We start from the raw sequence: 24,400 nt of genomic DNA, 5'->3' as shown, positions 1-24,400 counted from the left end.
AGTTTGCCAACCCTTAGGTTAGAAACAGATCAAAATTTTAAGTATTGAGGGCCCAGCTATGCTTTAACAGGGGTCTCCAAACTTTTTACACAGGGGGCCAGTTCACTGTCCCTCAGACCATTGGAGGGCTGCCAAATACAGTGGTCCTCTCACTGACCACCAATGAAAGAGGTGCCCCTTCCAGAAGTGCAGTGGGGGCTGGATAAATGGCCTCAGGGGGCCGCATTGCGGCCCGCTGCTTTACAACCTCTATTTGAAATGTATCTGATGTCAATTTAATATTACCTTATTTTTCGCTCCATAAGACACACCTGACCATAAGACACACCTAGGATTTTAAGGAGGAAAATAAGAAAAAAAAACATTCTGAGCCAAATGGTATGTTAAAATATTTAATAAAATACCTATTTTTCGCTCCCTAAGACACACAGGCATTTCCCCCTGCACTTTTGGGGGAAAAGTCCGTCTTATGGAGCAAAAATATGGTACTTTGTCTGGACCTATAGACATCCTGTGGTTAGGAACAAAGGCTTCAGACTGATAAACTGGTGGTAGGAAAATTAAAGATGCTAGTGTACTTAAAATGACTATATTTGGGAAAGGGTATCAAGTGAGGACTCAGACTAGAAGAAAAGGGATAAGAAAAGCATTCTTGGTCACACAACATTTAGGACTCCCAACAGTTTCATTAATCTTAATTTCCCAACTAATTTTTCCTGCCTCGGTTCTAAATGGCCTAAGAATAATCTCTTACAGTTGACCCTTGGACAGTGTAGGGATTAGGGGGACCAGCCTCCTGCAAAATCAAGTCTAGTCAGCTCTCCACATAAACAGATTCCCAACCACGGAGTTGAACTGTGCATGTAAACTGACTTACAAGGGGACCCATGCAGTTCAAACCCATGTTGTTCAAGTGTCAACTGTAATACTGCAATTCAACATGATTATTAGGATGGCAATATACACTCATTTAGACATTTAAAACCAGTTTTGTTTTGTTTTTTTACATATGGTTTATTCTCTTTAACATCAAATGCTGAGTCTTGTATTTTTAAGTCCTATACTACTTTTTTTAAAATCATTTTTCTTTATTAATTTTAAAGGAGACGGGGGGGGGGGGGGTAAAGGAGCAGGAAGCATCAACTCCCATATGTGCCTTGACCAGGCAAGCCCAGGCTTTTGAACCAGCGACCTCAACGTTCCAGGTCGACGCTTGATCCACTGCATCACCACAGGTCAGGCTGTTTTTTTTCTTTAGTCTCATTTATAGTAGAGCTTCATAACCTCAAACACTACTGACATTTTGAGTTTGATAACTGTTACAGGAGTAGATGTGAATTATGGGATGTTCAGCAGAATTACTGCCTCCTACCAATTAGATGTCACTAGCAACTCCAACCCTAGTTGTGACTACCAAAAATGTCCCCAGAAATTGTCCAATGTCCCCTGAAGGGCAAAGTTTCCCCTAGCTGAGAACCACTTCTTTTTTTTTCTTTTTTTTTAAATTTATTTATTTTAGAGAGGAGAGGGAGACAGAGAGAGAGAAGGAGGGGAGGAGCTGAAAGCATCAACTCCCGTATGTGCCTTGACCAGGCAAGCCCAGGGTTTTGAACTGGCAACCTCAGCATTTCCAGGTCGACGCTTTATCCACTGCGCCACCACAGGTCAGGCCGAGAACCACTTCTTTATAGATGATTATGTACATGGTTTTCCTTAAACTATATTACCATTTGAAAAAATGAGAAGGCTGGATATCTCTGAATATTTTCTAGTAAGATTCTCAGATATAGCCCTGGCCGGTTGGCTCAGTGGTAGAGAATTGGCCCAGTGTGCAGAAGTCCAGGTTCAATTCCCGGCCAGAGCTCACAGGAGAAACGCCCATCTGCTTCTCCACCTCTTCCCCTCTCCTTTCTTTCTCTCTCTCTTCCCCTCCCGCAGCCAAGGCTCCACTGGAGAAAAGGTTGGCCTGGGTGCTAAGAATGGCTCCATGGCCTCCCCCTCAGGCACCAGAATGGCTCTGGTTGCAATGGAGCAATGGCCCAGATGGGCCAAGCATTGCACTCTAGTGGGCTTGCCGGGTGGATCCTGGTCGGGTGCACGTGGGACTCGCAGATATATTCAAATGGCATTAAGAAAAAAAAAAATCTGGTGTATTATGAGGAACTTTATGAAATACCTCATCCAACACCATTATCGAGTCAGACCAGAAATCCTTTATCCGGCATTATACATGGGGAAAAACATTTTTCTTCTAACCCTTAAATTCCACCTCATCAATAAAATACAAAGAGGATGGTTGAGACTACAACCATTAGGAGGACACATAACTGGCTAAAATGATGTGAATACACGTAGGAGAGGAACTGATGGTCTACTGTTACTTGTTCCTTGCAATGCTATTCATTTTAGATTATCTAGCATATTCATTAAGTTTAGAAATGTTAAACTAAGTAGGTAAGATTAGAATTGGAAGACATAGGCCCTGGCCAGTTGGTTCAGTGGATAAGAGCATCGGCCTAGCGTATGGTCTTACCAGGTTTGATTCCCAGTTAGGGCACACATGAGAAGTGACCATAGGTTTCTCTTCCCCTCCCTCTCCCCTTTTCCTCTTTTCCCCTCTCGAAGCCACTGGCTCAACTGGTTGGAGCATTGGCCCTGGGTGCTGAGGACAGCTAAGTTGGACTGAGCATCAGCCTTAGGTGCTGAGGATAGCTCAGTTGATTCAAGCACAGGCCCCAGTCAGTGGATGTGGGGTGGGTTCTGGTCACAGAGCATGAGGGAGTCTATCTCCCCTCCTCTCACTTAAATTTTTAAAAAAAGAACTAGAAGACATGACTGAAAATGACTACTCTACGTGACCCCTAAATCACTTGTCAAAACATAGTTTCAACAAAGAAAACCAAATTTCACGTAGGTATAAAATGGAGACTTATTAAGTATGTACAATAGGAAATAATGACCTAAGTTTTATTAACTATAACTTAAATGCCAGACCTGGCAAAACGTCAAGAATATGGCTAGCAAAAATACAAAAAACTGATGTGCAAACGGGATCCTGGAAAAAAGTTTTCTTTTTTTAAAGTGGGAAGATACTGGAAGACATATCAGGGGTTTTTTTGTTTGTTTTTTGGTGACAAGAGACAGATAAGGACAGACAGGAAGGGAGATGAGAAGCTTCAATTCTTCAATCCAGCACCTTAGTTGTTCATCACTGATTGCTTTCTTATATGTGCCTTGATCCGGGGGCTACAGCACAGTGAGTGACCCCTTGCTCAAGCCAGTGACCTTGGGCTTCAAGCCAGTGACCTTTGGGCTCAAGCCAGCAACCATGAAGTCATGTCTATGAACCCATGTTCAAGCTGGCGACTGCATTCAAGCCAAATGAGCCTGCGCTAAAGCCGGAGACCTTGGGGTTTCGAATCTGGGTCCTGTGTCTCAGTCCAACACTCTACCCACTGCGCCATCACCTGGTCAGGCATATCAGGGTTCTTAAATATAACCAAAGGGATAGAAAAATAGGACCTAAGAAGTTGGGCAATTGAGGAAGATAAATCCAAACATATGAGGATTCACTGTGAATAAAAATCTTGACCAAGTATTCTCTCCAAAATGAAACATGATTATACTTCAGTAATTTGAGAGAATGGCCCATAAGAGTAACTTGACACCAGAGATCATACTATGGTTTAAACACCTAAAGACACTAGAGATGACACTCTAGTAGTAATGAATAGATTTCAACTGGAGTCGTTATAACCATTATTCCTGTCTGAGATAATGAGGGGTAAAATTGCTTCCCAAAATGTAATTGCCAAAGTACCAACAATCAAATTGATGAATGACAACTTTATTTCTTACACTTAAAGGCCAATGAAAATCATTATGAATTCTATTAAAGAAAATACAAAATCTCAATGAAAAACTATGGTACCTGTATTGACTCATTGAATATTATTTAAGTTTTCTAAAACACAACTTGAAAACAACCAGCATGCATGTTTAATCTCAGTGTAGTGGAGACAAGATCAAGTGTACATGTTACATGCATCAGGCTAGATTACAAGTTATCATAGTCATCTTCATCATCATCATCGTCATCGTCATCTTCACGTTTTCTTTTCAGCACACTTGATGATTCATTGACAGTGTTTTGTGATGACACCATATTAGTGGTAATGAGAATATTTTTGGACCCAATTAACGATGGATTAATCAGAACATTCTGAACTGTTGATGTTGCAGGAATTGATGCTTTTACAGCTGGGGACTGTGAAGTGGGCATCTGTACTGTAAACCTTTGCCCTGTGAGGGACATTGGAGTCCCTACTTTAGTTGAAACTGACATGGTTTGTGGGGTTGGTGTGCCAAGTGTAGGAGTACTTGGTCTACTAGTAACTGAACTAACACTTAACCGTGGAACTGTTATTCTTCCTGCTGAAGTAGGTGCCTTTTTTTGTAAAGACTTAAGTCTATAGTTTGGAGCAGTCAAGCAATATCTATCAGGTGGCAATCTAGGGCCTGAATATGGCTTGATCAATGGCAAAGGGGTTTGATTTCTTTGCCGTGCAATATCTAATAAAAAATCTCTTGGGGGAGGAGAGGTAAAAGACTGGTCAGCACGACACTGGATTGCCAGTCGCACATCATCTGCATCGACAGTAGCTTTCTTAGCATGGCTTGAATAAATTTTTGCATCATCTAGAATTGTGGTCACATATCGGAAGGCAAACTCCAACATCTGATTTATAACTCTTGGCTCATATTCTGTAATCCCCATATCCTTCAGGATTTGTGCCATCATCTGTGCATCTTTCGGCATGCTCTTGGGAGAAGCCATCTTGCCAGACTCCATGATATCCGGTGATCAGACTTTAGATCATTTGAAAAAAATATGTACATTAGATCAAACCTGAAATAGTCACTTCAGTAGCAACTGTCAGGAAACTAACTTTTTCTTAATGTTATGTTTTTAAAATGTTAAATCTTTTTAATTTTAATGAGGCATATTTAAAGTTCCCTTTACCTGAGTTTCTACCCCTATAATTTATAGAATGTAAAAAGATGAAGACACAATAAGAGAGTGATAACGATTGGGGGGAATAGGGTAAAATAAGTAAAAACATGTATCATTTTAGAATATGCAGTTTCATGCAGACATACATCTATCAAATTGATCTAAGAGAATACCTATTGCTTGAGTTCAGAATAACCTTTCCTTCCAGTGACCAATACAGTAACCGTCTCCATAGATATACTTAGCACCACCCAAACCTTTTTATGTGTTCACTCATTTCAGAACATTCTCCCTCAAAAACAAAACAAAACAAAACAAAAACACATTCTCCCTCTTCCTCATATTGAGATTCTATTTATCCTAAGCCCAATTTCTTCATGGATGCCTTCCCAATTAATATCCACAAGAACTGTTAGCCAGTTGAGGGTCAAAATAATCAGAACACAGCTGTAGACACTTAATACTTTCTTTTTTTATGGGTCCTCAACAGAGCATAATTTCCTTAATGACAATCTTTTCCTGCTTTTTGTATCCTCTCACACTGTAGTACTAATACTCCATTCTCTTCTTTTTTTAAAGATAAATTTAACATCAAGATGTCCCTTACCTTCTCGGGCTAAATCACCCACATTAATGTATTTCAGTCCTGATTTTGATGCAAGTTCTTTGCCTAGCGTGGTTTTTCCAACCCCTGGTGTACCTGAAAGACAAGCCACAGAAAATATTGTTCATAAAACACTGCTTTATCCACCTATTTGCCCTTCTCAATATTCTTAACAACTGAAATTAAGTTTCATAATTAGCCATCCTTTGTGAATGAACATACCTAAAGCCTGCTAAATGTCAGAATCTCATCCAATATATCTGATCCTGTTTGAAGTGGGGCTTCAGCAATTCTAATACCAATTCACAGACTGCTTGCCACCACCATGGAAATTCCCAGAGTAAAACTAGCCATCTTAAATAAATTAACATCATTATTTAACTTTTAAAATATTAAGAGATTGTTCATGAAAAAAATTTAAGCAGTATGAAAGACAAATCTCATTTCCACTACTGACTTTCTTCTCTTCCTTGGAGGCAACCACTGTAAACACTTCTTACATATCTTTCCAAAGAAGTCCTATGCATATGTATTTGTGTGTACATTCATGCATATATATATCTGACAGCACATTGTATGTGTGCGTGCACATATACACACACACACAACCAGTCCATTCCCTTTTGCATAAATGGCAGTGCTACACATTGTTTTTCAATTTCCATTTTTAACATCTAGTGTATTTCATGATAAACAATCAAGTGCTTTATTTTTAGCTGTTCAGGTTTAATGCCACTAAAATAATAAAACTTTATTATTATTATTATTATTATTATAATCCAAGATAACAGGGATAAATCAAGTCTCTATACACAAAGCAGTAACATTAACCTCAAGTCCACTCTAATACACCAACTTTGAACCCTGGACTCTCCATATTTTCAATAAAATGTTCATATTCAGATTTCTGAAAATATGGCTTAATTATGAAAACCAGGACATTGTCCGACCCAAACATTCATATATGAAACCATTTCCCTCCTAGGAATCTTAAAGGCTAAACATTACCCTGTTGAGGTTAATCTGCAACTCCCAGAAACATACAAAAATTGTGTACGGCCAACAAGACCCGCAAACAGCATCTCAAGTTTTGTCTTGTCATTTCGTCTACTCTACACCCATCAGATTTTTCCATGAATGCCCTACACGCTATTAGCTGCTACAACTTTTTTTTTTTTCTTTCTGAAGCTGGAAACGGGAGAGACAGTCAGACAGACTCCCGCATGTGCCCCACCAGGATCCACCCGGCACGCCCACCAGGGGGCGGTGCTCTGCCCACCAGGGGGGCGATGCTCTGCCCATCTGGGGCGTCGCTCTGTTGCGACCAGAGCCACTCTAGCGCCTGGGGCAGAGGCCAAGGAGCCATCCCCAGCGCCCGGGCTATCTTTGCTCCAATGGAGCCTTGGCTGCGGGCGGGGAAGCGAGACAGAGAGGAAGGAGAGGGGGAGGGGTGGAGAAGCAGATGGGCGCTTCTCCTGTGTGCCCTGGCCGGGAATCGAACCCGGGACATCTGCACGCCAGGCCGACGCTCTACCACTGAGCCAACTGGCCAGGGCCTAGCTGTACAACTTAACAACAGCGAGGCAGACGACCGGTGGTAACATACGTATTCTGTAAAGTCGTTAACACGGCATTTTAAAACTCCTCACATATGACAAGACCCCTGTACGCGGACCCAAAAACCCAGAAGGGTCCCCACAGGAACCAGACCGCCTCTCTACACGAGAAACGACCAGGTCTGCTCAGTAAATGTCTTTTCTTCTTGGAAGAAAAAATAAAGTTTCCGATGCTAACTCAACGAACATATATCGCATGTCAATCACCGTACACCAACAGTATGCGAGCTCCCACGGAAGGTGACTCCCGGATACAAAGTAGAAAATAAAGGCCGTCCAGGAAGCCCAGGCCTCGGTCCCCTGGAACACATCTATTAACGTGATCTCGTTAGAAGCCAAAGACAAACCAGCTAGATTAAAAAGTCAGTATCCATTCCACAAACAAAAGCCGAATGTAGAAAGATTAGGCTGTTTGTCAGAAAAGGGAGCTGGGCTGGTTTATCTCCCCGCCGCTCACCCTGCAGCCTCGGGCCCACAGAATTACGCTCCCCGCGCCCGCGCCCCAGCAGGAGGGCCGGCGCCCGGACCTGCCCGCGGCCACGCCGCCCGGCCTCCAGCTGCCCTGCAAACCCCGAGCGCTCCCCGTTCGGGCCCCCGCGGCCCCAGAGCACTCGGCGTCCCGGTCGCCCCGCCGCCCAGCCCCTCCCCGTCCGGGTCCTAACCGGTGATCAGAATATTCGGAAGCAACATGGTCCTCCAGGCGATGGCTCTGGAAACCTCCGCACAGGGGTCCTAAGCCCAACAGGGCGGAGCCAGAAGGGTCGAACGGCGGCAAGGGCCAGTGGCCCCGAACTCATCGAGGTCCAGCGCGGCGCTCACAGCCCATCTTCGCCTTCCAGTCACCGACTCTTGGTTACCTGGGCCTTCTAAGATACGCTTTCGTCGCAGGGTTTGTGGCAGGGATATAGGTGGGGACCGCGACTCGAGTCAGGCAGTGCGCTGGATGCCTTAGTCACGCTCTCCTTTGGCTGCCCCGCCTTTCGAGCTGTGTCGCGGAAGCGCCGGTAGGTCTAGAAGGTCCCCGGGAGGCGGTGCTGAGCGCTGGTAGGGGCCGGTGGCTGCCCGTACTTCTGGAGTACAGTCTGGGCTCATCTGCTCCGCTCCGCTCCGCCCGTGAGGGCATGCAACTTCCGGCAAGTAAGGCCACCGCAGCTGTAGTGTATGCGTGTCCTTGTGACGTGAATCCATCTGTGCCTTCACTCCTTCCTGGGCTCTCATCGCTCCTTTTACCAACCTGTCCATCCCATCTGAGGATGAGAGGGGTGGGGGTGGGGGGTGCAGACCCCCGGCCTGGAGCCGGGGCGCGCGAGCCTGTCTCGGCTCTCCACTGATTACCAGCCTTACATTGCGTGTCTGTTTGAGCTTATTATCCCCTTACAGTGTGTAGGGTGGTGGTGGGTTTGCTAGAAATGTTCTCGAAGGTCTCTTCTACTTCTGACGTCTCATTTCAGGAACGTGGTATCCTCGGACACTTACCTGCTTCTTAAAGGAGGTAATTGTCAGTCTTGTTTTCAAAGAAAGACTAAGCGTCCTGACCGTAACAAGTCTGCGCCTTTTATTTCGACTTGCCAACTGTATTTATTCAAATAGGTTTTTCCACCTATGTACCTCTTTGAATCTCCAAAGCAAAACCTCTCTATTCGTGAACGATTTGTATATGTACGTATACGATTTGTTTTCTAGCGTGTACCCGCTATGTATAAAGTCTACCTTCCAATTTGTAAGTTTATAGACCTTAAAAAAAAACTTTCTGGATAACTTAAAATTGGTGAACTTACTAGTTTGTATAAACATTGAATTATTGTCAACATTTTTTTCTAATATGTTCAAATAAGGAAAACAGTTATGGAAAATGTTTACATTTAAGATTTAAAGATTTTGTCGAAAGTGAGTGATTATTTTGAATTCATTGTATGATGGAGTTGTGTGTTTTTGTTTTTTTTTTAATTTTGGCAATGAAAAGGTACAACTAGAATCTGAAATGAGGGAAATTTTAATTTCCCATATAAAAACTTCACAAAATTTTCTGATTTTTCTTAACGACACAAGGTAGGTACATGATCATGTGGTTTTTCTGTATTTTCTAGTTATTCAGTTCATATGAAATGCTTTGTAATACCAAAAGTAGATTATTTGATACAGGTTATAGTCATTAAAATTAAATATTATTTTAGCATTTTGATACTTGCTTCACCTATGTTTGTGTTCTCTTTCACTGGTTTTGAGCCTTAACTTTATTATGCTGTTGATTATATCACATATATTAAGTACTATACTTTTTATAATTTTTCTTGAGAATTTTTTCTATTTTTTTCCCTAGGTGAATTACATGTTAATGTACTGCAGGTTGTATATACGGATGGGAACTATTAAAGTTTATGATGTCAAAAAGTTTTCTTAGACGAAAAGTATCTTCCACAAAGGTATGATACACTAAAATAGTCATTTAATATTGCCCCGAAAGAATCAAATTTTTATACATGTTCTTAATGATTTATTAATGCTACCAAAGTATTGGTCCCCAGTATCTGTTTTAGTTAATGATCTAACAGTCTAATAAGTTATGAAACAACTGTACATTGAAAATACAACTTGAGTTCTGAAAAAAACATTTACAAGCCATCACAAAGAAAAGACTAGAGTGAACTAGTAGAAGAAAGGAGTATATGAGTTGTACTTGGTGTTAAAGCTTAACAACAGGCCCCACCTCTTAGAAATGATGTGGTTCAGTGAGCTAGTTCTCAGCAGGGTTAGGGGGTAGTGTAGGATGAAAGTCAGACAGTATCAACTCATATGCAAAGCAGCTGTTTTCATAGTGGTTGATTTGATTTATTTTGATCTTAAGTAAATTATTTAACTGCGCTCTTTCCCTTTTTTTCAGCAAATGGGAGCCTACATTTATGTAAGAGATAAAGTCATAAATTATATAAGTAAATGTAGATCAGAATTGCTACCAAAAGGATTACTAACAGATAATATTTTTATATAGACTTAAAAATAGAGGAAAGGGGCCAAATTGTAGTAACAGTGACAGTCTTTAGAAGAAGTGGAAATTAGGTAGTATGACTGAAATTTTTCCCACAGAAGATTCAATTATTTATTTACTACTGATAATATTCCTAGCCCTCTCTCCTTAAAAGAAAAATGAATATAATCAGATCATAATTATAAATTATTCATAGTATAAGGATTCTTAAACTATATCTTCAAAAGTCTTATAGCCAAATAGAGTTTATTTTGATTCATGAAATGTAATATGTTAACCTGGTTAAGGCAACACAATACTTAACCTGGTTAAGTATTACTTTTCTCACTGTTGTACATGATTGAACTAATATTTTACTTCTCTGTTTTGTTTCATTTTTGATAAATAATTTAAGTATTTATGTTTCAGTCTGATAAATGAGTTTGAAAAGAATCAGTCTACTCTTTTTTTTATTATTCATTTTAGGGGAGGGAGGGAGAAGGGAGAAGGGGGGAGGAGCAGGAAGCATCAACTCCCATATATGCCTTGACCAGGCAAGCCCAGGGTCTCAAACTGGCGACCACAGCGTTTCCAGGTCAACAATCCATCCACTGCGCCACCACAGGCCAGGGAAGATGATATTAGTAAAAAGAATTAAGTTTGTAACCTATATTCCTTTAAATAGTATTCATCATTACCATGGTCAAGTAGACAAGTATGCATTTGCAATTATTGAAAAGTAAAAAAATAACATGCATATGGAATCAGTTTTACTTAAAGAGCTAATTTGTGAGATCTTAATTTTAAATGTTACAAATATACAATTTTATTTTTACAGAGTATTTCAGTTATATAGGAAGTAGATACAAAACATGTAATAGCGTTTACGTGATTTTCTTTCAGGTGACACATTGGGTAGACCCATCATTTGATGATTTTTCAGAGAATACAAGCATCTCTACTATTACTGCCACATCATTGAGTGTGAATAACTCAAATCATAGAAGAAAAACTGTGCCTTCCACATTAGAAAGAAGCAGATTTCCAACCAGAAAAAGAGAAGCACTGTCTTCCTCAGAACAGATACATGGTTTAGAAAATTCAAAACAATATCCGTGTGAAAATGAGCCATGGGTGGATAAATACAAACCAGAAACTCAGGTATTATATAGCATGCAATTTTATTTCAGGAATGAAAAGGATGTGCATTTTCAGATTATTACTCATGAAATCTTTTCACCGAAATGAATTAGAACAAAATAATTTCTAGGGTTTATGTTGTTGTTTTTTAAATATTCAAGACTCAGCCTTTTCACAATAGTTATTCTAAAGTTGTAGCATTGGTTATTTGTCTTAGATTAAATTTAAACCCAACATAAAATTGGTGTATACTTCTTTCTTTTTTTTTTTTTTTTTTTTTTTTTTTACAGAGTCAGAGAGAGGGACAGACAGACAGGAACGGAGAGATGAGAAGCATCAATCATTAGTTTTTCATTGCGCATTGCGACACTTAGTTGTTCATTGATTGCTTTCTCATATGTGCCTTGACTGCGGGCCTTCAGCAGACTGAGTAACCCCTTGCTCAAACCAGGGACCTTGGATCCAAGCTGGTGAGCTTTTGCTTAAACCAGATGAGCCTACGCTCAAGCTGGCGACCTTGAGGTCTCGAACCTGGGTCCTCGGCATCCCAGTGCGATGCTCTATCCACTGCGCCACCGCCTGGTCAGGCTGTATATTTCTTTTTTACTAAATGTAATACTCCTCCCTATATGTTTCCTTCCCAAAAAGTACACGATTTTAAAAAATTTTATAATTTTTAATCTCCAAATTTTTATATAATGGCATTGGTTAAGAACAGAACTCTTTGTAGCAATAGAAGAAAAGTATGTATAGTCAACCTTTTTTATTGTTATATCATTTTAATTGTTTGCTAGGTTTTTTTGTTTTTCTTTACAGGGACAGAGAGAGAGTCAGAGAGAGAGATAGATAGGGACAGACAGACAGGAACAGAGAGAGTTGAGAAGCATCAATCATCAGTTTTTCGTTGCGACACCTTAGTTCAGGGGTCCCCAAACTTTACATAGGAGGCCAGTTCACTATCCCTCAGACCGTTGGAGGGCCAAACTACAAAAACAACTGAACAAATCCCTATGCACACTGCACATATCTTATTTTAAAGTACAAAAACAAAACAGGAACAAATACAATATTTAAAATAAAGAACAAGTAAATTTAAATCAACAAATTGACCAGTATTTCAATGGGAACTATGCTCCTCTCACTGACTATCAATGAAAGAGGTGCGCCCCTTCTGGAAGTGCAGCGGGGGCCGGATAAATGGCCTCAGGTGGCCGCATGCAGCCCGCAGGCCATAGTTTGGGAACCCCTGCCTTAGTTCATTGATTGCTTTCTCATATGTGCCTTGACTGTGTGCCTTCAGCAGACTGAGTAGCCCCTTGCTCGAGCCAGCGACCTTGGGTCCAAGCCAGTGAGCTTTTTGCTCAAACCAGATGAGCCCACACTCAAGCTGGCGACCTTGGGGTCTCGAACTTGGGTCTTCTGCATCCCAGTCCAACGCTCTATCCACTGCGCCACCACCTGGTTAGGCTGTTTGCTAGTTTTAAAATGATTCTTTTTGCCTGACCTGTGGTGGCGCAGTGGGTAAAGCGTCAACCTGGAAACGCTGAGGTTGCCGGTTCAAAGCCCTGGGCTTGCCTGGTCAAGGCACATATGGGAGTTGATGCTTCCAGCTCCTCCCCCTTCTCTCTGTCTCTCTATCCTCTCTAAAAATAAATAAAGAAAGAAATAAAAAAAATTTAAAATGATTCTTTTGTTATATTTTGGTTTGGAATTTTTCCAAGAACAACACAAGTTGTGAAAGGCTTTTCAAAAACTTATGTACAATAAAATTCACTTTTTAAAGGAATGGGTTTGCAAATTTTGATAAATCCATAGTTGTGTAGCCATCACCACCATCAAGATCTGAAACAGTGCCATCATCTAGTTTTTTGTTTTGTTTTAAATTGATTTAAGATAGAGAGGAAGGGGGAAAGAGAGAGAGAAACAGGAACACCAACCCATTCCTGTGTGTGTCCTGAGTGGGGATCGAACTGGCAACCTCTGCACTTCAGGCCGATACCCTACCTAACCGAGCCATCCAGCCAGGGCCCATCATTTAGTTTAGATTAATCTGTGTTGATGTACCAAAAATCCTTGAGTTAAAATGTTTTATTGTAAACTTCAAATTTTCAGCATGAACTTGCTGTGCATAAAAAGAAAATTGAAGAAGTTGAAACATGGTTAAAAGCTGAAGTCTTAGAAAGGCAATCAAAACAGGTAATTAAATAAAAACTATAAATACTTAACACTAAATACTTTCTTTGTCTTATAGATGTTGTAAAAAGTTAAGCTTATATGATGACTTTATTCAAATCCAGATCGCTCACTAGCCATGAAAAGTTTTCTGATCTTACTTCTCACTTCACTAAGGGGTTCTGAGACTTAGAGTTTTCCTATATACTTGTCCCTCTTTCTCCCCCTTATGTCCTGTCATCAACATAAAGAACAATAAACCAGTTCAGGTGTTGGTTAGCACATAAGATTATCTTACACTGAGGCAAGCAGGCAAATTACAGTAGTTTTTTTTTAGTAAATATAATCTAAAACAGTCATCTTTCATTTATTCTGATATTTTTTGTTTCACTTCCTAATACCACAAATACTGTTAGTCCCAAACCTGAATATTCTTTATCTCTTTAAACATTTCTAATTTTGATATTCTTCAAACATAAAGAAAAATAGGATAGTAAGTTAATACATGGACTTGAGTTGAACAGATTTGCAAGAATACTTTAGAACTCGTGGTACATATTTTATATTGCATCCTATCAGAAAATATGTCTGGTTTTGATGTTAAGTGTAATTACTAGGTTAAGGAGGTGACAGTAAAAAAATCTTCATTGTGGCCTGACCTGTGGTGGCGCAGTGGATAAAGCGTCGACCTGGAAATGCTGAGGTCGCCGGTTCGAAACCCTGGGCTTGCCTGGTCAAGGCACATATGGGAGTTGATGCTTCCAGCTCCTCCCCCCTGTCTCTCTCTCCTCTCTCTCTCCTCTCTAAAATGAATAAGTAAAATAAAATAAATTAAAAAAAAAAAATCTTCATTGCAATTAGTAATTTCCCCTTGCAATTAGCACATGATCAATGGAGAGCTACTTTAGCGACATGTAAGCATCCAGTTCCTGAGCAGTCTTTCACCTAAGTTCTTTTTTTTTTTTTTTTTTTTTTTTTTTTTTTTTTTAAGTGAGAGGAGGGGAGGCAGAGACAGACTTCTCCATGTGCCTGAACTGGGATCCACCCAGCATGCCCACTAGGGGGCGATGCTCTGCTCATCTGGGCCCTTGCTCTGTTGCAACCGAAGCCATCTTTTTAATGCCTGAGCCAGAGGCCATGGAGCCATCCTCACCACCTGGGACCAACTCGCTCTAATCAAGCCCTGGCTGCAGGAGGGGAGGAGAAGAGAGAGAGAGAGAAGTGAAATGGGGAAGGGTGGAGAAGCAGATGGGCACTTCTGTGTGCCCTGGTCAGGAATCGAACCCAGGACATCCACATGCCAGGCTTAAACGCTCTACAGCTAAGCCACCCAGTCAGGGCCTCAGCTAAGCTCTTTAGCATCTATTTTCTGTCCTTGTATGTATTATTTTAACAAACATAAAGGTTAGATCCAAAAACCAGACAGAAAAGACCATGATTCAAAAGAGGACCTGTTACCACTGGAGGCAACTGAAACACTGCTTCATCTCAAAGTTGAAAATTAAAGGGAGTGATTTTTTTTAAATCAGATTTACTGTATGAGGGAGTATTACTGAGACCTGTGATCTCTAGTCTCTCTTTAGAGTACTAGCTTGTAAATATGTTTTGGGGTTTTTTTGTGTGACAGAGGGACTGATAGGGACAGACAAACAGGAAGGGAGAGAGATGAGAGGTATTAATTCTTCGTTGCGGCTCCTTAGTTGTTCATTGATTGCTTTCTCGTATGTGCCTTGACTGGGGGGCTACAGCAGAGTGAGTGACCCCTTGTTCAAGCTGGCGACCTTGGGCTTCAAGTCTGCGACCATGAGGTCATGTCTGTGATCCCACGCTCAAGGTGGTGAGCCTGTGCTCAAACTGGTGACCTTGGGCTCAAGCCAGTGATCTTGAGCTTCAAGCCTGTGACCATGGGGTCATGTCTGTGATCCCACGCTCAAACTGATGACCCTGTGTTCAGGCCAGCAACCTTGGAGTTTTGAACCTGGGTCCTCTGCATCCCAGTCAGATACTATCCACTGTGCCACTGCCTGGTCAGGCTAAATATGTTTCTTAATATACATTTTAAAAATATGATATCCAAACTGAGGTCTTCCCATTAAAATATTGTACTTTTGCAATATTAAAGTGTATAATCCAAAGCAGGGGTCGAGGACCTATGGCTCAAGAGCCAGATGTGGCTCTTTTGATGGCTGCATCTGGCTCGCAGACAAATATTTAATTAAAAAAATAATGTTGGCCCTGGCCGGTTGGCTCAGTGGTAGAGCGTTGGCCTGGCGTGCAGAAGTCCCGGGTTCAATTCCCGGCCAGGGCACACAGGAGAAGCGCCCATCTGCTTCTCCACCCCTCCCCCTCTCCTTCCTCTCTGTCTCTCTCTTCCCCTCCCGCAGCCGAGGCTCCATTGGAGCCTCTGCCCCAGGCGCTAGAGTGGCTCTGGTTGCAACAGAGTGACGCCCCGCCCCGTAGGGGCAGAGCATCGCCCCCTGGTGGGCAGAGCTTCACCCCTGGTGGGCGTGCCGGGTGGATCCCGGTTGGGCGCATGCGGGAGTCTGTCTGACTGTCTCTCCCCGTTTCCAGCTTCGGAAAAATACAAAAAAAAAAAATGTTAAAAATATAAAATATTTTCATGTATTACAATCCATTCATTTCCTACCGCTCATGTTCATGGTTGTGGGTGGCTAGAGCCAATCACAGCTGTCCTCCTGGACAACATAAAATTTTTATTGGATAATGCGTAAGGTACACGGGTCGTATGGCTTTCATGGAATTACATTTTAAAATATGTGGTGTTCATGGCTCTCTCAGCCAAAAAGTTTCCCAACCCCTGATCCAAAGAGTTCTGTATTAAGATTGAATTTTATGAGTTCATGTAACTTCTAAAAATACTTGTTTCAGACATTACCTCCTTAATGTAGCTGAAGTTTAGTTGTTTTAATTCGGCTACTAAATAGTCCTTAGGAGGGTTTAATGCAAAATTTTGACGAATTACCAGAAGCTACACTTAATGTTCAGGAATAAGATTATCTTATTTTATCTAGAGTTAGTTTGTTCCAGCCAACATTACTATAAAGTGTAGTTTGCTTATACCAGATATTCAGTAAATATTTATAGAAGTAATTAACATTTAGAAAATTCAAATGTAATATTCTGGCATTCCAGTGATTTTTATTCCTAATTAATATTTGTGTTTGGTTTTAGGGTGGATCTATTCTGTTAATAACCGGGCCTCCTGGATGTGGGAAAACAGCAACTATAAAAATACTGTCAAAGGAGCATGGTATTCAAGTACAAGAGTGGATTAATCCAGTTTCACCAGACTTCCAAAAAGATGATTTCAAGGAGATATTTGATCATGGTAAGGTTTGCTATGAAAGTAATGGAAGTACTGAGGAAAGTCTGTTCTCAAAGGACATTTGAAACAAACTCTCTATTCATATCCTTAAGATTCCCAAGTTGGTGGTACATGTTTTTGAGAGAAAGGTGTGTATTGCCTGTTCTGTATGAGATTGGCATCTGCCCACTACCAGCTACTTTACATATTCAGAGTAGTAATCAAATAAAACTATATGACTGCATTTTCTCCCATACTTACCAGTGTTCACAGTGAAGTAATTTCAGGAGGAGAGGAATGGTGTCTCCAGTAGAGGAGAATGGGATAAGTTGAGGATTAAGTCTTAACTGTTTTATTAGGTAAGAAGCTAATCTCTTTGTATTATTTATGTACTTTTTCTCAGGCTCAGACTAGGAAATTGGACTGTGTAAAGAAAATCTTTTTGTTTCAAAATAAATTATGCTTTTAAGATGTATTAAAGGAGATTATCTTCACACAAGAGGAGTGAACTTAGACCCATGAGAATCAAATCGAATCATAAGGCAAAAATTGTCTTTGGAATTTGAAAGGAGGCTTTAAGACAAACATCCAAAAGTAATAATAGTACCAATTTTTTTTTTTTTTTTTTTTTTTTTTTTTTTTTTTATTTTTCTGAAGCTAGAAACAGGGAGAGACAGTCAGACAGACTCCCGCATGCGCCCGACCGGGATCCACCCGGCACGCCCACCAGGGGGCGATGCTCTGCCCACCAGGGGGCGATGCTCTGCCCATCCTGGGCATCCCCATGTTGTGACCAGAGCTACTCTAGCACCTGGGGCAGAGGCCACAGAGCCATCCCCAGCGCCCGGGCCATCTTTGCTCCAATGGAGCCTTGGCTGCGGGAGGGGACGAGAGAGACAGAGGAAAGCGCGGCGGAGGGGTGGAGAAGCAAATGGGCACTTCTCCTGTGTGCCCTGGCCGGGAATCGAACCCGGGTCCTCCACACGCTAGGCCGACGCTCTACCGCTGAGCCAACCGGCCAGGGCAATAATAGTACCAATTTAAAGATATAATATACATAATAACTTCACATGTATGCTTATATACTCCAGCACAATCAATCATTTTTAACTTGAATAGTTTTTCTTATTGCCAGTATAACGAAACTAGGTTTAGCCAAATCTCCTGGCCCACTTTGAAGTGAAAGGATTCCGTAGAAGGACAATTTTTAACGTGTAATATCCTCAAAATCTCTTCTCTGAGATTTTCTTTAACATGCTGTGTATACTGTATCCTTATTATGCACACTCATTTGTTGCTAGTATCCTATACTCCTAAAACTTGTACTGCTTTTTAAACAGGAGTAATACTTTTGAAAATCTAGCAAGTCTTTATAAACAGTCTTCTCTATGAAATGTGTCTTTGGAGAACCTCCCTTATTCCCAAGTTCACTAGTCAGTCATTCTACTTCTATTGTTAAATTTATTGAAAGTAATTTATTTATAGTCACACTCATTTGGAGAGGTTTTTTTTTGTTTTTGTTTTTATTTTTAATTTTTCTTTTTTCTTTTTTTTTTTACAGGGACAGAGAGAGAATCAGAGAGAGGTTTAGATAGGGACAGACAGACAGGAACGGAGAGAGATGAAAAGCATCAATCATCAGTTTTTTGTTGCAACACCTTAGTTGTTCATTGATTGCTTTCTCATATATGCCTTGACTGCGGGCCTTCAGCAGACCGAGCAACCCCTTGCTCAAGCCAGCGACCTTGGGTCCAAGCTGGTGAGTTTTTGCTCAAACCAGAAGAGCCCATGCTCAAGCTGGCGACCTCGGGGTCTCAAACCTGGGTCTTCCGCATCCCAGTTCGACGCTCTATCCACTGCGCCACCGCCTGGTCAGGTTGGAGAGTTTATATTGTGTAGGCAAAGTCATAAGTATTTTTACCAATTGTATAGAATGACAGCTGTTTTGTGAAGTCAGTTGACTCCACAATACATCACTGGTATGGTAAAATTTCTGATGTTCATGATGACTCTTGTCCTTTGAAATGAATATTCGAATTTAAATTTGAACCGTTTGCCTAATTAGAAACAGTCTACAGCAGTGTTTTTCAACCGCCAGTCTACCAGAAATTTCCTGCCAGTCTGTGAAAGAGTTAACCACTCCAATGTTGTATGAAGATTATACCGGCAGTTGAAAAACAGTGGTGTGTAGTACTATGAGCTATAGTGGCACATGTGAATGTATTTCATTAGTGTATAGATATATGTATTATGTACATATGTATAATATTAATGATATATAAGTTACTGGAAATAAAAGGGTTAAATATGTTTCCTTTCAGAATCAAGCTTCCATGTATTGCCCTATCAGTCTCAGATAACAGTTTTTAAAGAGTTTCTACTAAGAGCAACAAAGTATAACAAACTACAAATGCTTGGAGATGATCTGAGAACTGATAAGAAGATAATACTGGTTGAAGTAGGTGCAACTTTGGAAATCCTGCAGTAACTAGGGCGTAAACATTGCAAGATACAGCTTATGTGATGATATTAACTTTCTTTGTAGTGATGGGGCAAAATATAACATTAAAGCTTTATGATAGAAACCTAAAAACCTATTCAGTAAACTTGAATAGAGTGGCTATAGGTTAATGGACTTTAAAAATGTAATGGCTAAAGTGTAGAAATATTTGGAAAATTATGTCTTAGTGAAAATACTATAATTAGTAGTGAACCTAAGAAATTTAATGTAAAAAATGGGTTTCCCATTAGTGGATATTACTGTTGGGAAAGCAGGTATTTCTTATTTTCCTTCTATGAAAGTTCTGTCATTAATAGATTGAATAGATAACATTTATTTTTCCTGTCTTGGTAAATATAAATCTGAAAGTAAATTTATACAGGAATAAAACTGAAAAAGTATTTATCATATATTTTTAATAGGATTTACCCAACCAGTTTTATCGAGACTCTCACACTTTACATGAAGTTCTAAGGTGAGTGTCAGTGACGTTTTTCCTAGAATTCCAAAGTATATGGTAAGTGGCTGAAATTTCAATATTGCTATATTTTGTCATTTTAGGAAGTATGTACAGATTGGTCGATGTCCTCTAATATTTATAATCTCTGACAGTCTCAGTGGAGATAATAATCATAGGTTACTATTTCCTAAAGAAATTCAGGAAGAATGTGCTATATCAAACATTAGGTAAGAATGAAATTTCTCCTTAAATTGTTCACATATGCCCTGTATTTTAAAATTACTCATTTAACCATTCTCTTGTTGTATAAAACTTTGACAGTTTCAACCCTGTGGCACCAACAATTATGATGAAATATCTTAATCGAATAGTGACAATAGAAGCAAATAAGGTAAGTGTCTTAAGAACTGATTAATTTGAATCTTACATTATAATTATACAAAACCAAACTTAAGTGGTATTTTGTAAACTTGAGTTGAAAACATATTATTTCAGTATTTAAAATTTTTTTTTAAATTTTTATTTTTAGACTTTATTCATTTTAGGGAAGGGAAACAGAGAGAGAGGGGAGGAGCAGGAAGCATAAACTTCGGTATGTGCCTTGACCAGGCAAGCCCAGGGTTTTGAATCGACAACCTCAGTGTTCCAGGTCGATGCTTTACTGCACCACCTCAGGTCAGGCCACATTGTTTCAGTTTTTAAAAATATTTATTTTAAATATTCTTAACCTTTTTTTGTTACTAAACATAGCTTTCTCTTTCACATTGAGGTAAATTTCCCTTTGGCTTAGTGTTCTAAATTGTGTCTATATTCAAGAAACTATTTCCTGACATCTAGGTACATTAGTCATCAACAGTCCAACTCTACTTTCATCCTGTTACTTTCTTTATTGTGGTAAAAAACACATCATGCCTGGCCAGGCAATGGCGCAGTGGATAGAGTGGTGGCCTGGGATGCTGAGGACCCAGGTTCGAAACTCCAAGGCCACCAGCTTGAGTTTGGGGTTGCTGGCTTGAGCAAGGGGTCACTGGCTCAGCTGGAGACCCTGGTCAAGGCACATATGAGAAAGCAATCAATGAACAACTAAGGTACCAAAACAAAGAACTGATGCTTCTCATCTCTCCCCCTTCCTGTCTGTCCATCTCTCCCTTAAAAAGAAATCATAAATTTACCTTCTCAGTGATTCTTTTTCATATTTATTAAATTTTTTTTAAATTTATTATTATTATTTTTTTACAGAGACAGAGAGAGAGTCAGAGAGAGGGATAGACAGTGACAGACAGGAATGGAGAGATGAGAAGCATCAATCATTAGTTTTTCGTGTGCGTTGCGACACCTTAGTTGTTCATTGATTGCTTTCTCATATGTGCCTTGACCGTGGGCCTTCAGCAGACCGAGTAACCCCTTGCTGGGGCCAGTGACCTTGAGTCTAAGCTGGTGAGCTTTTGCTCAAACCAGATGAGCCCTCACTCAAGCTGGCAACCTCAGGGTCTCAAACCTGGGTCTTCCGCATCCCAATTCGACGCTGTATCAATTGTACCACCGCCCGGTCAGGCTTCCATATTTATTGAGGTATAATTGATACAACATCATTTAAGTGTGAGGTGTACAACATGCTGATTTGATACACATATATTGCGAAATGATTACCACCTTATCAATACCTAACACCTCCATCACATCATATAATTACTTTTTTTTTGTAGTGAGAACATTTAAGATCTACTCACTTAGCAATTTTTGAATATATAATACAGTGTTGTGTTATTAACTATACCAGCTTAACCATTTTTAACTGTATGGTTCAATAGGGTTAAGCATATTAACATTCTTGTGAAACAGCTGTTATTGCTTTTTTTTTTTTTCTTTTTTTTTTTTGTATTTTTCTGAAGCTGGAAACGGGGAGAGACAGTCAGACAGACTCCCGCATGCACCCGACCGGGATCCACCCAGCACGCCCACCAGGGGGCAATGCTCTGCCCATCTGGGGCGTCGCTCTGCCGCGACCAGAGCCACTCTAGCGCCTGGGGCAGAGGCCAAGGAGCCATCCCCAGCGCCCGGGCCATCTTTGCTCCAATGGAGCCTTGGCTGTGGGAGGGGAAGAGAGAGACAGAGAGGAAGGAGGGGGGTGTGGAGAAGCAAATGGACGCTTCTCCTGTGTGCCCTGGCCGGGAACCAAACCCGGGTCCCCCGCACGCCAGGCTGACGCTTTACCGCTGAGCCAACCGGCCAGGGCCTGTTATCGCTTTTTTTTTAAGTGAGAGGTGAAGAAATAGTGAGACAGATTCCCACATGCATCCCAAATGGAATCCACCTGGCAACCTCTGTATGGGGCCAGTGCTCGAATCAATCAAGCTATTTTTATTTTTTCAGTGCCTGAGGCTGACACTTGGATCAACTGAGCTATCCTCAGCGCCCAGCACCCAGGGTTGATGCTCAGTTGAGCCACTGACTGGGGAGGGGAAGAGGGAGAAAAGGGGTAGAGGGAGGGGGGGAGAAGCAGATGGTTGCTTCTTCTGTGTGCCCTGATGGGGAATTGAACAGAGGATGTCCATACGCTGGGCGAATGTTCTAACCACTGAGCCAGTTGACCAGTGCCCTGTTATTACCTTTTTTTTCCCTCCAAAGAGAGAAGCAGGGGGAGGGGAGAACAGACAGACTCCCGCATGGCACCCAACCGGGATCTACCCGGCATGTCCACCAGGGGCTATATTCGGCACATGGAGCCATCCTCCACACCCGGTCCAACTTTGCTCCAATGGAGCCTTGGCTGCAGGATGGGAAGAGAGAGATGGAGAGAAAGGAGAAAGGGAAGGGTGGAGAAGAAGATGGGAGCTTTTCCTGTGTGCTCTGGCTGGGAATTGAACCCAAGACTTCTACACGCCAGGCCAACATTCTACCACAGAGCCATCCAGCCAGATGGCCCTATTATTACTTTTTGTGTGTGTGTGTATTTTTCTGAAGTTAGAAGCGGGGAGGCAGAGAAACAGACTCCTGCATGTGTCCAATTGGGATCCACCGTCTTTCCCACCAGGGGGTGATGCTCTGCCCATCTGGGGCATTGCTCCGTTGCAGCCTGAGCCATTCTAGTCTCTGAGGTGCAGGCCATGGAGCTGTTTTCCGTGCCTGGGCCAACTTTGCTCCAATGGAGCCTTGGCTGCAGGAGGGGAAGAGAGAGATGGAGAGTAAGGAAAGGGAAAAGGGTGGAGAAGCAGATGGACGCTTCTCCTGTGTGCCCTGGCCAGGAATTGAACCGGGAACTTCCACACGCCGGGCCAATGCTCTACTGCTGAGCCAACTGGCGAGGGCCCTGTTACTACTTTTAATGCATCATTTTTTTAATCTTTCAAGTCAAGGTGATATTAAATAAATTGATGGAACTTTAACTTCTAGCAACAGGTTCTAGATTGCATGTGAAACATAATTATTTTTTCAACTCTGAGATCACAGGAATTGAAAATTTTTAAGGGAGTGATTGTTTTGAGGATTAAGCAAAATGTGTGTGTATAGAACATTTAGCTGAGTAAATAACTTAATAGTAAGAAATTAGAAAACAAATGAGTTGAAAAATAATGAAGCAGTTCCACGAGTAAGCTAACAAACACAGTGTTTTGAAAATATTTAGTAATATGGGAAAATACAATTTAATGTCAAGTTAAAAATAGCAAGATACAAACATATGATAATGCTAGTGTGGAAATATCTTCAGCCCTTTATATATACTTTGCATAGTGTCAGACAGTATGCAAAGTATTTGCATACCTGATCTTATTAAACCTCACCACAATCATACAAAATCGGTACATTATTCCTATTTTATATGTAAGGAAACTGAGCTTTGGGGGAAATAACTTGCATAATATCCCAATGTCAGATGGTTTTAAAGTTTTGTTTTGACTCCAATTTACTGTGCTGAAACGAAGCAGTTGTCAGTAACAAAATGTATACACATATGTAAACCTACACATATTAGAGGAAAGTACATAAAAATGCTTAGTGTGATTGGTTCTATATGGTTGGATTACTTGTGATTATTTTTATGTCTTTTGGGAAAGAAAATACATTTTCTGTGAGCATGATAACTACAAATTATAGTTTTTAATACTTTATTTCATTAAAAAATGTAAAAATATAAAAATTAATATACTACTTTATCACCTTAACTCAAAACTCTTCATTAAATTGCAAATGGCATTTACTTTAGCAAGTTCTATCATACTAGTAAAAAAAGAGATTACATAACTTCTTTGTTATGTAGTTAATGTATTGTGTCTTAAATAGTTGACCTGGAACAGTGTTAGAACTATTACAGGAGCAAGAACAGGCACACTATTCAAGTCCTTAAAGCTTTTCTAAAATCAAATGTTATGGTACTGTTTGGAATCTGCAAGGATAATGATGATAGTATAGGAAGATCTGAAGATGACTTTATTCTTTTGCATTATGTAGCTTAGTTAATTATGTTAAGCAACACTGTTGAGCCCTGGCCAGATAACTGAGTTGGTTGGAGCATCATCCCAATATGCCAAGGTTGCAGGTTTGATCCTGGTTAGGGCACATACAAGACTCAACCAATGAATGCATGCTCTCTCACTCTCTCTCTC

General features: G+C 40.7%; 3 protein-coding genes across 8 annotated transcripts in view; 1 reads left to right on the top strand and 2 right to left on the bottom strand.

Moving 5' to 3' along the window:
• AK6 (adenylate kinase 6) overlaps nt 1-8,027 on the bottom strand; it is a 34,878-nt gene extending 26,851 nt beyond the window's left edge. Inside the window, exons 1-2 of the mRNA XM_066241973.1 lie at nt 7,897-8,027; nt 5,622-5,714 (exon numbers count right to left, since the gene is read on the bottom strand). Coding sequence (XP_066098070.1) covers nt 5,622-5,714; nt 7,897-7,924 — 121 coding nt within the window. The 5' untranslated portion in view covers nt 7,925-8,027. The remainder of the gene's footprint in view (nt 1-5,621; nt 5,715-7,896) is intronic.
• On the bottom strand, nt 3,968-5,715 carry TAF9 (TATA-box binding protein associated factor 9). Its single transcript, XM_066241972.1, has 2 exons — nt 5,622-5,715; nt 3,968-4,869 (listed from the first exon to the last, which is right to left on the bottom strand). Exon 2 carries the CDS (start codon nt 4,850-4,852, stop codon nt 4,058-4,060), a length of 795 nt encoding a protein of 264 aa, XP_066098069.1. The 5' UTR covers nt 4,853-4,869; nt 5,622-5,715; the 3' UTR covers nt 3,968-4,057.
• A 230-nt stretch (nt 8,028-8,257) lies between the features above and the next one.
• RAD17 (RAD17 checkpoint clamp loader component) overlaps nt 8,258-24,400 on the top strand; it is a 43,826-nt gene continuing 27,683 nt past the window's right edge. The window contains exons 1-10 of one of the 6 annotated variants that reach the window (XM_066241914.1): nt 8,258-8,371; nt 8,686-8,726; nt 9,555-9,657; nt 11,103-11,360; nt 13,452-13,535; nt 16,704-16,860; nt 19,158-19,294; nt 19,759-19,811; nt 19,898-20,023; nt 20,118-20,187. In XM_066241914.1, coding sequence (XP_066098011.1) covers nt 9,613-9,657; nt 11,103-11,360; nt 13,452-13,535; nt 16,704-16,860; nt 19,158-19,294; nt 19,759-19,811; nt 19,898-20,023; nt 20,118-20,187 — 930 coding nt within the window. In that variant the 5' untranslated portion in view covers nt 8,258-8,371; nt 8,686-8,726; nt 9,555-9,612. The other 5 variants (XM_066241933.1, XM_066241941.1, XM_066241923.1 and 2 more) reach the window with 5 other exon arrangements.

The sequence above is a fragment of the Saccopteryx bilineata genome, chromosome 1, assembly GCF_036850765.1.
Source record: "Saccopteryx bilineata isolate mSacBil1 chromosome 1, mSacBil1_pri_phased_curated, whole genome shotgun sequence".
Taxonomy (NCBI): Eukaryota; Metazoa; Chordata; class Mammalia; order Chiroptera; family Emballonuridae; genus Saccopteryx; species Saccopteryx bilineata.
The sequence above is the reverse complement of the archived record's forward strand: the minus strand, read 5'-3'. Positions and strand labels throughout refer to the sequence as shown.